The sequence below is a fragment of the Suillus subalutaceus genome, assembly GCF_016647625.1.
Source record: "Suillus subalutaceus strain FC151 chromosome Unknown DFJ58scaffold_54, whole genome shotgun sequence".
In the NCBI taxonomy this organism is placed as follows: Eukaryota; Fungi; Basidiomycota; class Agaricomycetes; order Boletales; family Suillaceae; genus Suillus; species Suillus subalutaceus.
Genome location: NW_024540303.1, coordinates 95,591 through 109,359, shown reverse-complemented (window position 1 = coordinate 109,359; position 13,769 = coordinate 95,591). Strand labels below are relative to the sequence as shown.

General features: G+C 48.6%; 4 protein-coding genes across 4 annotated transcripts; all 4 read right to left on the bottom strand.

The window, feature by feature from the left end:
- Window positions 1-2,955: 2,955 nt before the first annotated feature.
- On the bottom strand, window positions 2,956-4,171 carry DFJ58DRAFT_883197 (uncharacterized protein; the record flags this gene model as incomplete). Its single annotated transcript, XM_041394585.1, has 6 exons — window positions 2,956-3,006; window positions 3,060-3,252; window positions 3,305-3,452; window positions 3,521-3,684; window positions 3,744-3,922; window positions 3,971-4,171. The coding sequence occupies 6 exons, from the start codon at window positions 4,169-4,171 to the stop codon at window positions 2,956-2,958; spliced, it is 936 nt and encodes a 311-aa protein (XP_041243837.1).
- Window positions 4,172-5,066: 895 nt separating this feature from the next.
- Window positions 5,067-7,596, bottom strand: DFJ58DRAFT_841513 (uncharacterized protein; the record flags this gene model as incomplete). Its single annotated transcript, XM_041392717.1, has 4 exons — window positions 5,067-5,297; window positions 5,347-5,493; window positions 5,547-6,494; window positions 6,550-7,596. The coding sequence occupies 4 exons, from the start codon at window positions 7,594-7,596 to the stop codon at window positions 5,067-5,069; spliced, it is 2,373 nt and encodes a 790-aa protein (XP_041243836.1).
- A 3,483-nt stretch (window positions 7,597-11,079) lies between these two features.
- DFJ58DRAFT_660613 (uncharacterized protein) lies at window positions 11,080-11,635 on the bottom strand (the record flags this gene model as incomplete). Its single annotated transcript, XM_041382160.1, has 3 exons — window positions 11,080-11,201; window positions 11,256-11,435; window positions 11,488-11,635. 3 exons carry the CDS (start codon window positions 11,633-11,635, stop codon window positions 11,080-11,082), a joined length of 450 nt encoding a protein of 149 aa, XP_041243835.1.
- Window positions 11,636-12,494: 859 nt separating this feature from the next.
- DFJ58DRAFT_387414 (uncharacterized protein) lies at window positions 12,495-13,641 on the bottom strand. The gene has a single exon (XM_041380153.1). The coding sequence runs from the start codon at window positions 13,408-13,410 to the stop codon at window positions 12,769-12,771; it is 642 nt and encodes a 213-aa protein (XP_041243834.1). The 5' UTR covers window positions 13,411-13,641; the 3' UTR covers window positions 12,495-12,768.
- Between the last annotated feature and the right edge of the window lie 128 nt (window positions 13,642-13,769).

Here is a 13,769-nt window from a genome sequence, read left to right as displayed (position 1 = left end):
ACCCGTAAAGAAGAGCGACACACATTCAGCTTCAACGACCGATTTACATGATCGCACTGGCTTGTACTGATCAAAGGATGATATCAATTTCGCATCCGAACTCGTCTACAGGCTTCTTTACGTCGAAAACAGCGAGAACGGACACGTATCACGCATGGCAATCCAAACAGTTTAGCGAGATACTCGTTCCAACACAGTTCCTGAGCCTTGTTTAGCGTTCTCGTTGCAGTATTTTAGCTAACGTACCTTGTTCTGAATCTACATTGTTGCTATCCAAGGTTCATCCGAAAGTGTTCCGTTCTTTAATATAACGTTCAGGCATGAACGGAAAGGGTTTCAGGGTTCAGGGTAGTGTGTCCATACAACCTTCTATCGCGTGTCATCATCGCCCTGTAGAAGTCCATCAGATTATCCAAGGAGGAACTTTGTTCTATCAAAGACAATAGAGTCTGATTCCGCTGACTATCTAACGTAAGTGGCATCTTACGGATGCACACCCAAGTTAGCAAATCGCCTATGATGGGATGTTCTCACCCAGTAGCGGTGACTAACACATTGCAGAACTTCGCGATACGTGGCCTCGAGGTAGAGCGTGGATTTCCTATCACTATTCCGGCGCCTCGGGTGTCTTGACCTTGACTGACATCTGTTTGAGCTTTATTTTTGGCCCCCGGTTCACATAACCATCACCATCATGAAAGCAGACAGCGCTGCAAGATGATGTATATATCATTACAGAGATATCATCGAGATGGACTATGCTGCTGGGTGGATACGATGCGAATGGTTTCATCACCATCAGCATTCTTGCTGAAGTAGAGTTACCAGAGTATGAAAAATAAAACGCACCTGTGTATGTTTGTACCTGTTTCAGACATTTAATGCGGTACTGTACCACTGTCAGCCTGCGGCAGTGTACATACTTTGACCAACGACGGGTTCGGCGTCCCTGAGGCCTGAGTACTAGTACTGAGTCCTGACAGGCCCCCGGAAGCTCCTGCCAAGGTCCACCCGCCCGACCAGCTAAAATCGGCCTCAAAAATGCGAAACTTTTGGCCTCAAAAATGCAATTCCGGGCAGAGGTCAAAAATCACGTGGTGTGACATACCGTGACCTCCAGCCAATGCGTGACAGATGGTGACACGCTGCTCACTGTTGACAACGGCGGCGACCGTAGAGGAACATAGTATTTCAATGACATATAATAAGTTTACTAGAATATATCAATCACTAATTCTTGATCCCTCGTGCCCCCCTCACCGGAATCTTGATGGTAGGTGGCAATTTTAGAATAACACGTTTGACGGATGGTCGAGAGAGAGTTGCCCAGCGAGCACCTGCCTCAGCGGTCAAGGTGAGATGATTGTGGAGCTGCTGTGCGAATGGATTTCCATTGAGGTGGTAAATGAGTTGCTGTATAGGTGCATGAGTGTGGAGCGAAGCTGTTTTGTGAGGTGTTTGAAGGGCCGTGTATTTGAGTCGGGACAGGTCGGAATAGGGTTCACCGCTGGACAAGTGTCCATGAATTTTGCCGAGTGTTTCAAATGTGTGATTTAAGAGATTACACCGCCATGCAAATTGTGTTGCGCCGAGATCACAGAATGTGCGCTCTTGATGAATTATCAGTGTCATCGCAATGTTTGCATTTACAATAGTAACAATGTGAGCTGTTGTCAACTTGTTCCAGGTGCTCGAAATTGTTGTTGATCAGTGATGCCCTCCAGCATGCACCATCTTACTTTAGGGATGTCATTTTGCATGTTCTCTTGAATTCAAACTATGTTATCAGAGAGCTAGATTCCATCTCCACGAGTCTTGGATATCCTGGAGTTGTACCAAGTTTTGCCACCCCCCTTTCGCGTGAGTTCTGCCGAGGACCGGGCACAACCAGTTTTGCCGAACCGGTTGGCAAAACTCGGTAGTTTTGCCAACAACACTAACACTGTGTCCTATAGACCTGCCCTGAAGGATGTGAAAAATGCAATAGCCGGATAGACCTTTCGTTCAGAGTGCCTCAAAAATGCTATTTCCGGGCAGAGATTTTGCGATATTTGGCCCTCAAAAATGCTATTTTGCGGGGGTACATTAGCTGGAGCTTCCGGGGGCCTGTCCTGACGCCAACATCGACAGAGAAATCAGCATCCAGCTGACTAAGCGCCAGGCCCTGCGGCCCGGGGCTGCAGTTCCTCTCCCGCCTGAGCGCTAGCGCTGATCGCCCGATCAGCGCTCAGCGATGGAAGCAAATAAATGGTTCCGCGGAACCATTTCGTGACTGTACACGATCAAGACTTGCATGTACATTCCCGTTGACACTGCGGACCTAATATTTCGATCATACAGTATAGGACCGGTCCTTCAACTTTACCCACCCCACTCCCTTACGGGGTGTTGCCTGTAACATTGAAATTGGTGTGCATTGTCACAGATATCACATGGTAACAACACGAAAGGAAACATAATTTACGAGAGGACGGCCATAAGGTCAAGTCGACATTGATAATGACATTGGAGATTTGAACATCCCTGTTAAACCTCGTAGAATTTCAGACTTGGTCAGACAGCTTGGAGACCAAATATTATATCCGGTCCGACTAGTAACCATACACGGTCAGCCTCCGACGATCGTTTCAAACAGCTGTACTTCAAGTTTGGAAGGTCGCGGCAAATTTATTACTGCAGCAGTCGCAGCAGTTGACGCACCATTTTCCTAATGTCCTATCCAAAGGCATGACGCCCGAATCCGGTTCGAAACTTTATCCCGCCCATCGAAGCTCATTTCGTTTCCTCCCCAGACTGAGAGAGGTTTTGAGCTGGGGTCCCCAGTTCAAAACCTCTCTAGATTTAACATATGTTTGATGCTCGTCTGGAGAGCGTAATGCTTAGGACCAAGCCAACGGATAAAAAATTGGGAAATAGATCTGAATGCACACAAGACGTTGTACAGAGTATCATCACCTACACCGTAAACCAATCATCACTTCCCAGGTCTGAAAAGCTATGGTTAATCTAGCATCCCAATCAGTGAACAATTCGATTACACATATTAGCATCAAACTGACCCAATGCGACAAAATACCAGCAATCAAATCAGGCGTTCGGTTAGGTATCACTAGCTCGGCCCAGGTAGGCTGGATCCCCAGGGAGATTTGAGGAGATCGCGCATAGGAGGCTCCATTATAATCGTCGTTGAGTTTCATGAGAAGGAAGATCCAGTCATGACCATTGGTCAGAGCACCACGGAGGACCTTTTGCCTGAGATAAAGTATTGGAAATGTGAACCTGAAGGCTGGCAGGATTTGCTTACTGGAGGAACTTTCCGCACGCGTATATCTCAGAAACTGCTTGAGCAATATGGTTCGAGGGATCGCTAAGCTTGGCTTCAATAACGAAGAAGCTGGATGGCTTGTTCACCTTCATGTCATGAAAGCTGATGTTTGCCATCAGATCGAAAACTAGGGGAAACAATGAACTGGGCGATTGAGATAAGTTGAGGCAGATTCACCAGCACCGCCGCTTCAACTTGGTACTGTGGCAATATAATCTATAATTCCATAAAGTTTCCGCAAACTCGTCGAGCTGATATTCGTGAATGGAACAACGTGGTCCGTGCTGAGAACCATGCGCTTATTTGATGGTAGCATTGCAGTTGCGCGGAAGAGGAATGCGTCAATCCACACACGAGCACTTGCTTCGTTCTGACGGAGTATGAGAGTGGAGCAGAGGTTGACAGATAGTCAACATACCCTAGGAATGTGACTTTCCAAAAAATGCAATTGACGATACAGATTCGCAGAAGACCAAAGTTCAAGGTCTTGGTCTTTTCGACGTTTTGAACAAAATCAGGCTTCAGGTCAAGCATGCCGGTATACGTGATGTTGAACGTGGTCGAGTCATCCGTGGTTACACCGGAGAAGGTATAAGACTGCAGAGAGTGAGCTAATGGGAAGCCGTTTCGTAACTCGAGTCATACCCGAGACCCTTCCAGCTTTGACCCCAACAGAGAGACCATGTTCTTGAGCTGCTCCCCGAATTTTTCTGGAGCACGCCCTTCCTCCTCCTCCTCCTCGTCGTAGTCGTAGACAAGGCTTTTCTGAAGCTTAAGAAGACCTTCGTAGGCGAATTGCAATTCCAGCCCACTGAGACCGAAGAGTTTACGCTTCATAGGAGGCATGAGGACAGTGAAGGTTCGGATCAAGAAATCAGCTGGTGGCTCAACACTGGGTGAAAAACTGGTTATGTAAACTCTTGAAGGCATGCCAGAGAAGCTCCTATTTGATGACCAACATCTTCTGGCAAAGTATCTCGTATAAGCGGTATTCAAATATTCATCGACAAGATCTTCACAAACCGTATTTCTGCGTGTCTCAACCAATGGACCAAGTCTCTGATACAGATCAATTTATTTCAATGATAGGAAGTCGAGGGAGGCCAGGAGATAGATACCTGCTGTGTTTTCTTCATTCTGCAGGAGAATGACGAAAATACAGCAGATCTGTCTATCTAGATCTTGACCTACGGTTTGACCAAGAAGGGGAACGCAAAAAAAGAGTAAGCACGATGGGGTAACTGAAACCAGCATGAACACAAATATGGCTGAAGTCGCTGTCAAAGAGATGCAGAGAAATACAGTCACGTCCACAAAAGACGTTCGGGTTCTGTGTCTCAGTTACGAAATGGCGTCCAACTTCAAATGTGAACGCCTTGAAAATCTAGAACAACCGACAGTGAACAAAAGAAGAAAGCGACTCGGACGACATTACATACCCAACAAACTGATGGATCCTTCAACGTAGTAACAGAGTGGATCGGTAACGTATATTGTGGTTCATCCAGCATCAGTTAGCACGGACACGAAAAGATGCATAATCATGGAGCGCAAGTAGAGGCATCTGAATTGGAGCTGTGAAGTAACCCCATGTACGCATTGAGAACGAGTTGAGCCATAACCAACGGAATAACAATATACTGTACAAACAACAAAGCTGCAAATAAGTATTATCATTGTACAGCACAAAACGAATGAAGCGAACGAGATAGAATGCTGTAAGTTCATGCCCGACGCGCCATCACCCATGGGCCCTCTTGTTAGATGATTCGGCTACATCAAGCGATCTCCTGCGCTTGCTCCTTCCTATGTATGAGGGCGGTACGATGAAATACTTCTCGATGGCAGGCCTTTGGGACCTCGATGGCTGAACTGGATACCCTCCTATCGTGGGACTCGTTGGATTGGAATGTACGAGTGTCTCAATGGTCATACTAGATGCTCCTATATCTTTTGGCGGTTTCTTTTTGTACTAGACGATATTAGCCACAGCGTTCCAAGATACGCGAAAGAAGACGCACGGTTTCGAGTTCAGGTTTACCACGCCACTTTGCGATTGCTTCACAAAAGCGTAGTGCTGCCCTTTCAACAGGCTCAGCAGGGTAGTGCCATGCCAGATCCTCCATGTGCGTTGATAGATCTGGCGTCAAAGACGGTATCGTATAGAACTAGGGTAGTGTCAACAATCTTGTGGCATATTTCGCCAAGACGAAGGTCTCACCCTTCTGAGCCGCTCGTCCATTTCAGCTTCAAATTCAGCTTCGGCGCCCTCTCTTCGAATGGGCGTCCCGTTTCGCGCAGCTCGCAACGCAGGAAACATGATTCTCGTCGCTTCTTTGAGACCAGGTAAGTCGTCTGGTTCAAACCATTCGAATGCAGAATCTGCGTCGTCCGGTGGTTCGAGTTGACCCCGATGACCCAACCCGTCATCAGTGATGCCCAAGCCAACTGATAGAAGGCATTCAACAGCCTCCAGACCCCACCACCCTCCGGTGAGATAACCCTCCAGGGTAGCACGAGAGAGCAAGCCCGCGAGGAGCATGTACCATTCTCGCGAAGGTCGTAAAGGAGGTGCAGAGGGCGCCTCGATGGTTTGAGATCTTCGGGATGAGGGCCGAGGTGACATTTGGGCAGACATCTCTGCACCACGTTGCCAGTCGCCTTCATACTCATCATCGCCAAGCTCTTCTCCAAGCTCAGTTGCGACAAGGGCAGAAAGCCTCAAAAAGCGCGGAATGAACTCTGACAGCCGAGTGTTCCCAGTGCCAGCACCCGAGTATTCCTCTTCAGAATCAGCCATGAACCACTTCGACTTCCGGCGCAATACGCTGCCATTCACGCCCGGCTGAGCCAAGCCCGATCCAACACCGGGGCCATCTTGCCAGCCAGCAATACCGCCTCCACTGCCACCCATACCTCCACCCGAACCGCCTAGCCCTCCTTCCCAGTCTCCAAAGCTTCTGGCGCCCATCGCAGCAGATGGTGGGCGTGCTCGACCAGACCCTCCTGGTGCTTTGACAGAATGTTTGGCTTCGACGCAGATTTCGCATGCAGTATGAAGATGCCGAGGGCACCGCAGGCTAGGGGGTGAATTGGCGGTGGAGGGGTCGGCGCCTTGCATGTACATAGCGTATACACGACTACTAGGCATGAACTTTGACCTTCGGTTCTTTAAGATAGTATCGTCAATAATAGATACTTTGACTTCAGAATTGGGAACTCACACGAGACTGCACCATTTGTGGTGCTTGCATTGGAGAAGGGAAGTCACCCCTGGGTAAAAGAGATGTCTGAGGAAGTGCCGCAGCTGATACCTGCGAAAGAAGGACGACATATGGAGGAAGGCTACCAGTAATTCCTTGTCCAGAGGACATGCTACTGCCCCTCCCAGATGCTGGCGACGCCTTCTGCATTGCAGGAGAGTTATCTGGACTTCGACCGTTTGAAGACGCTTGATCTGAGCCATTGCTGGGGAGAATGATTGGTGGAGGATGGTGATGATGTCGGTATGGAGAAGTAGGCGCTTGACGCGCAAATAAGTCATTGATGACAGTCCCCAACGCTAACCGTAAACGAACGCCATTTGGAAGAGTGTGCGGGTGGGATGTCGCACGCGGAGGTGACTGAAGTGATTCTGGGCGCTGTGGGGATGTAGGTGGTGTATTCAGATCGTCATCGAGGATTGGGTGCACAGTAGGAGGCTGGTCGAGCATTGATGTGACGACCTTCTCGAGACCAATAGCACGGAGTCTTAGAGTCCTTGCCAGGGTCAAGTCCTGTTTCTGCCGACGATTGTCCTCATCCTCATTATGAGGATGGTTCGGACCACCCTCTCTGGCTTTGAGCATTTCGACATTCTCGCCGTCACTTGAAACTTCGTCATCTTCCTCATAGGACTCCGGACGTTCACGATAACGGTAGTTAGGCGAAGAAGGACCTCCTGTTCGGTCGGTCATTCCGAGCTCAGCACGGGCCTGGGTAAATCGGGTTCGGCCATGCACCCATAACATATGATCTATTATGAGAGTTCGGGTAGATTTCTCCCTAGGAGGGATAGAGTGGAGATGATGTGCATGTTTATGAGCTGGAGCCTTGAAAGCTCGTAGACCATTTGTTGAATTTGAAGTTGATGAAGATGCGAAGATGGGTGGCTGATAAGTTGTTGTCCCTGCTACTAGTACTTGTGGTACACTGAATGAAGGAAAGTGACCCTGATTCAAAATTGCGGAACTAGACGCGCTCCCGTTGTGCAAAGATGAATAGGATGTCATGTCATGGATCGTGTCACGGTATATGCAGGGAGTATTTTGATCCTATGTCGGCCGTTGTCCTTCTCAATAATTCCGATTGTTGTTGATACCTTCGTGAGGAATCGGAACACCCCGCTTTAATTTTCTTGTTCTAAACCCTCAATAGCCCAACATTGATATCCAAGTTTGACAGCGTGGAAGCTCGTGGAAGGTGCAGACGTCCAGCTGCGGCCTTCAACTCCATGCATATGGTTGATATTGAATTATCACTGGCAGTTATCATTGCAATCGAATTTGCCTTGGCTTGAATGCTATTAGTGTCGACTGCTCTGGTCAGATGAGCTCGCTGAGCGCTGATGCATGTCGCAGATACTAAGGTGAGTTACAGATGCGGCTCCCGAGTGACTATGATTAGCCCCCGGGCCCCTTAGAAACTTATTTCTTTAATCCAAGATATAAGTACTAGTCCTCATCATTGACATAGCCCGGGCCGCATCAGTACAAATTGCCATTTCCGTGAAGTTGGAACTCAAGCATGGTTCGTGCGCGACCAGTCGGCCATACTATCCCACCCAACTCACCTACCAGACGCGAAATCATCTCGTAATTGACTCTTGTCAGTCATCCAAACACCGTGCTTGACCGAAAGCCGCCGCTACTTCAGATCTTGCAGCTAGTCCCTCATTGGGACCGTGATGTTATGTTGTTGCATATGTCAAATACGGAGATCGTGTGTGTTATTAGATGATCACGTACTAACTCATCTCAGCCAAGCCTTTCCGGGACACAGGCCCCGCGGACCTTTTGTTGGTTAGACCACAGTTATCAAACTACAGGGTTGGCGATCTGCAAGGAATCAACATAAGTTTACATGACATCGTTCAATATCTAGGCACAGGTCAGGGTTTAGTCTATTCCTCATCATTTCTTTGATGAGACTGATTTTAGTACCGCTTAAGTCACTCAAGCTATCTGAGCACATTCCCAACATAAGCATTAATAACTCATAGTTCATTCGCAGCCTAGCCAGAGACAGGCAGGGGCTCCGGCACCTTCGCTTTCATGATACGGATTAGCTCGAAGACGCCATGACCCACAGTGTCATGATGCTGGAGCTTAGCGGATAAAGGGCTTATCTGATCATATTCAACGTCAAACCGTTTGATAAGTCGGTGCCTCCGTAGGTCGGGGCCACAGCGGTCAAGATTGACCATTGTGCACATCAAATCAACGCGTCGAGAATGCGGCCTTCTAACTTTGTCATCGCTACGCCCGACGTCAGTAGAATGACGACAATATGCCGTTGCTTGCTTTACGGCTTCAGCAACAGTTGTTTTTGAGATCATTTACATAATGATAAAATCCTTCGAAAACTATTGGACGGCTTGCAGTTTTTCGCTACACGCTAGCGCCGAATGGCTTATCAGCCTCTACATGCTAGTCAGTTTCAACATTTGCTTTTGGCACGCTGTCACTCATCGCAGAAAATCACCTCTAAAACCGATGTCACCGACCATTGCGGGAGCACTTAGGAGCCCTCTAGTCCAGACTTTCTCATGTCGGATATCTTTGCTCAAGGTGTTCACAACCCCCCTCGTCGACCAACGTCGTATGTGAGACTACACTCTGGAGAAAACACTGTTCCGAGGTTGTCTATCTCCAGTTCTGAGGGTGGCATTTTGTCGGTTAATCCCATTTATCAATGTCGCACAAGACTAAATTTAACTCCGAGATTCTAGGACATGATACTCGAGCTCAATTGCCGAACTATTCAGGGGCAAAGACTCTCATGTCATATCTCTTCCCCAACGATATTTCTCGGGTTTGGAATCTCTCGCAACCTTTGATTATATCCCAGCAGGGTAATATACCGAGGTCATCTCGGGAATGTGTTAGTAAGTACCACCTCCCACAATGTCTGACTACATTGGTGAGTGCTGGTCTCAGTTCGGCAGCGTTAGGCTCTGTCATGGCTGCGGCAGAATGCCGCCATCAATTTGTCCTTCCTGTGCCCGAGGAATCTCTAAGCCCCCACATCGCCACCCCGTCAACTACAGTTGAAGAGCACCCGAATTTCGAAACGGATCGTCGTGTGCGCAACAAAACGTCACTCTCAAAAGACAAAAATGGATACATAGAAAAAAACGTCAAAAACGCAAGCCCTGGATATGTCATTCGCCAAAGACATACAAGACTGAGCGGAGCGCCCGTAGTGTCGCCTATTAGCTACTGAGCTGACATAACTGTACCATAGGACGCTACTACAGCAGATACTGCGGCGGCGTCAGTCTAAGAGTTTCAAGTGACCGCCACGATTAGAGATCTTGTCGATCCTGGAGTTTGACAGTCTGCGCGTTCATTGTAGGCTATGATCAACGATACAAGCATATATCAAATTATTGGCGCAGCTGTAATAGTCAATTAAGTAATTACGATTGCCGACGCTCCAACTCGGTTTGCCTATAGCTAGCCAATATCTTGATTGTGGCAGACATACCATGGGGCTGAGTCTTAGACTACTAGTCATCTCGCATGGACAATCGACTCATCGACATAGCCTTGGAATCTGACATCACACTCCCGCAAGTCGCCGCGGGAATTATGCTGCGACGGGGTGGTCCCGCGATGTATGGATGGTCAATCACTCAAATACAATGACTCTGTAGGCCAGGACGCCACACGGATCGCGATCGTGCCTCGAAACGATCCCGTATGCGCCCAGGCTGTGCAAACCAAGTATTGTGCTATTTCGGATTCTCCGTGTTTGCGGTTCCGGAACGAGTCAACGGCACTCACACAGCTCCAGATGGCGTGTTTTCCATCTTGCGAAGAAGGGGCGAAGAATGTTGAGCCCGAGGTTCGTTTAGTCAAGTAGCGTCTTCGTCGGGGCAGTGTAAAAGCCGAGGGTATTCGTTGGAACTTTGAACTTTGCCGGGCTACTTGATTAGGTGAGGCGGTGCTCATGATTGACGCTAGTCGACTTGGGCAAGTGGGTGTGTACAGCCTTGTCACAGATAGACGTCACTATAATGAAAAATCGTGAGCTTCGGGCGAGATGGAATTTAGTTCCGCTTGTCACAGCCCTCTGGTAGACTCATCGCCATAATGAAGAAGAGCTCGAGCAAGATCGATCGTTGAATTTTTAGTTCCATTGGATAAATATACTACGACATGATGATCAGACCGACGTCCGCCGTGTCTAAGATGACTACGCTACAAGGATGAGAATCACGGGGACGAATAATAATGGCGAAGCGGGGGAAGGCACACTACAATGATACTTAGGTACGATGACTAGCATACGAAGTTGCATCAATAACATGATAAATGACAAGACAAAAAGGCGAAAGGGTAGTATAACAAAATCTTTGGTCAAGGGAGAATCCGCAGAAGCGTCCCAGGAATATAGTAGGCGGTCGTGAAATGTATGAAGTGTAGATTAGACAGATCAAGTCAGTTATTAGAGGGGCTGCCGCGTATCAAGATGGGGAGGATGGAAGAGCATTATACCATAACACTCATGCTAGTCCACCCATTTTCCTCGGTCTTGGGTACAGGACCACGATCAGGCTCTTGCTTTGCAGCATCGAGAACTCTCTGACAGTCAGCACCGCCCTCAGAACGCACTACAGGAAATTCGATAAGCGATGTATTATGCATGCTGAAGACACAGCACTTACAATGTCTGTTCAGGGCATCCATTCGCGCAAAGGTCTTATTGCAGCCTTCGCACGTGAAAGGACGATAATTCGAATGAAGCTGTTCATGTCGCTTGCAATCGTGCTGCCTTGCGAACCCTTTGCCGCATCCGGGCCACTTGCACTGGAATGGCCGCTCTTCGTTGTGTGAACGCATATGACCTTAAATAGATACGTCAATATCAGTGCACGAGCCGATATGAAATTTAATTACCTTTCAGATTGAAGCTCCTCGTAAACGTGCTGCCACACCCAGGCACTGGGCACAGGAAGTTGGCATCCTGCTTGCGGCGCCGGTGGCTGGCGCCAGCCGTGCGCTCACTAGTCACAGTTTGCTTTGTGACAGAGATCTGGCTCGCCATGGTTTGGACAGGGTCTGGACGAAGCATAGATGGAGGACGTCCAGCGAGGGAGACGCTGGGTAGATCCTCGTATCGCACACGTGGGCTGGCTGATGGACTGGGATACGGGCTTGCGCGGTTAGATGATAACCCACTCCAGCTGCCGTCACCCCCACCGCGTGAGCCTGACGATGCCCGACGGTTGTGCATACGAATGGATTGCACGGTCTCTTGGGGGTAGAGATACTGACGGTTGATGAGTTCGGTGTGGGATGAGGGAGGGAATAAGAGAGGAGAGGAATGAGAGATGTCTTCAGAACGTGAGAGGCGGTTATGGGTTGGGCGCGAGCCGCTGTCAGATTTGGATCGGCGCAGGTTGGCCGCTATGGCATCGGGAGTGAGATAGTTCATGTTGGATTGAGCGTTGGGAGTCCCAAAGTTGAACTGCTGAGGATGAGAAGAGTTGTTGAACGATGTCTGGTTTGCACTTGCGCTGGAGGGATGCTGCGATTGTTGTTGGTGCTGCGGAAGGACGTCACTGAGATTGACGGTGCCGTTGTCGTCGATAGCAGAACTGTTAATGGCTCTGAGTTGCTCGTGGGTCATGAGAGAAGGGTCCCAGAATGTTGGACGTAAAGAAGATGAGGTATCGGATTTACTACGAATGCGAGGGTTGGTACCCGGGAAGAGGAAGCTGGTATTTGTAGGATCTGGATGGGGACCGAGAGTGGACAGCCCCTGTGTATGTGAAGAGTGGCTGTGCGAGAATTGCTGTGCACCTTGTTGTGACACCCCAAGTAGTTGAGATCCCTCGGTATGCTGAATTTGTTGCTGATCCCAAGGGGGGGTCGCAGCCTGTTGCTGTGGCGCATTTTGGGTTGATCCTGTACGGACGTAAGACGCAAACAAAAATATAAAAGGCAATTAGCGATTCCCAAATAAACAAGATCCATCACGGAGTCAACTTGCCTTGATGGAGAGATTTCAGGGTAGAATGAAAAGGAACCGCTTGTGAAGCCGCTCCCCCGCCACTTATTGGTGTAGCAGGAACAATGTGCAATTGGGGACCGCTGGAAGTAAAACCACCATCACCGTCTGGAGCGTTGATCATTGGAGGTTCCTGAGGGAATAATGAATGGGTGGCTGGACTGGTATCAGGAATTAAAAGTTGAGGGGGGGGACTGGGGCTTTCTTGGGGGTGACATGGATCGATCTCCGGGGAGTTTATGAGACTGCCAATGGGGGGATTCAAAATGAAGATTTTCGAATGAATGAGCCATATCGAGACGTGGGGACGACGTGGGAATTTGTGGGTTGGATGAGACTGAAGAAGCACGACTACGCGGCTCATCTCCTCCTCCGTTGCTGGATGGAGAACTATGATCGAAGACATTTGGAGAGAGATTATCGAAAGATGCACGAGTCACGGAAAGTGAATTGTGATCAACGTCAGGCATGTATTCGCCTTGAAACATGAGCAAACCAGAATTTGGTGGATCATACTCGGAGGGGTCATATTCATCGCGAGATGCGACATTGCTCGCATCTCCATCAAAGAGACCAAAACTCTCTGGACCATCTGGATCATAGCTCAGCTCTGACTGACCAGAGTAGGGAGAGTTCTGATAGGATCCATTGTATGACGGAGTATGGGGGAATGGAGGAGAGAGATGACCGAACTCGTAAGATTCAAAAGGAGAATTTGCAGGTAGATTCAGAGGCTTGTTTGAAGGACTGTTAGAGTGATAATCGAGCTCGTTGAGATATGGGTTTGATTCCGAGCGAAGTAGCGCCATCTGTAGTGAAGGTGCTGTGTGGTGAGCCAGACAGAATTGTTAGATCGGAATGACCGATTTGCTGTGCAGCAAAGACGCTAACTGTTTGTTCAAAAAGACAGCAAAATATAATAACAAGTTGAAGAGGGATGAGGATAGGAATAAGAAAGATATAGACGCTTGTCAGAGGGGAGGTAGAGGTTTTGTGAGAATTAGCCCGTTCCAATAGATTTATTATTGGCATCAGCAGTGCCTGGTCTTTTTAACCTCCGCATGTTCGGCCGGATTACTATCCAAATATAGGCAATATCTTGCCGAAAGTGTCCTTTTACTGGTCGGCTTCATCCATGTACCGTGCAAGGATCCGGCCGAGATTACTG

Bases quoted from the DNA above. Each gene is read 5' to 3' on its own strand.
- DFJ58DRAFT_387414 (XM_041380153.1), bottom strand. From the start codon at position 13,410: ATGGCGCTACTTCGCTCGGAATCAAACCCATATCTCAACGAGCTCGAT.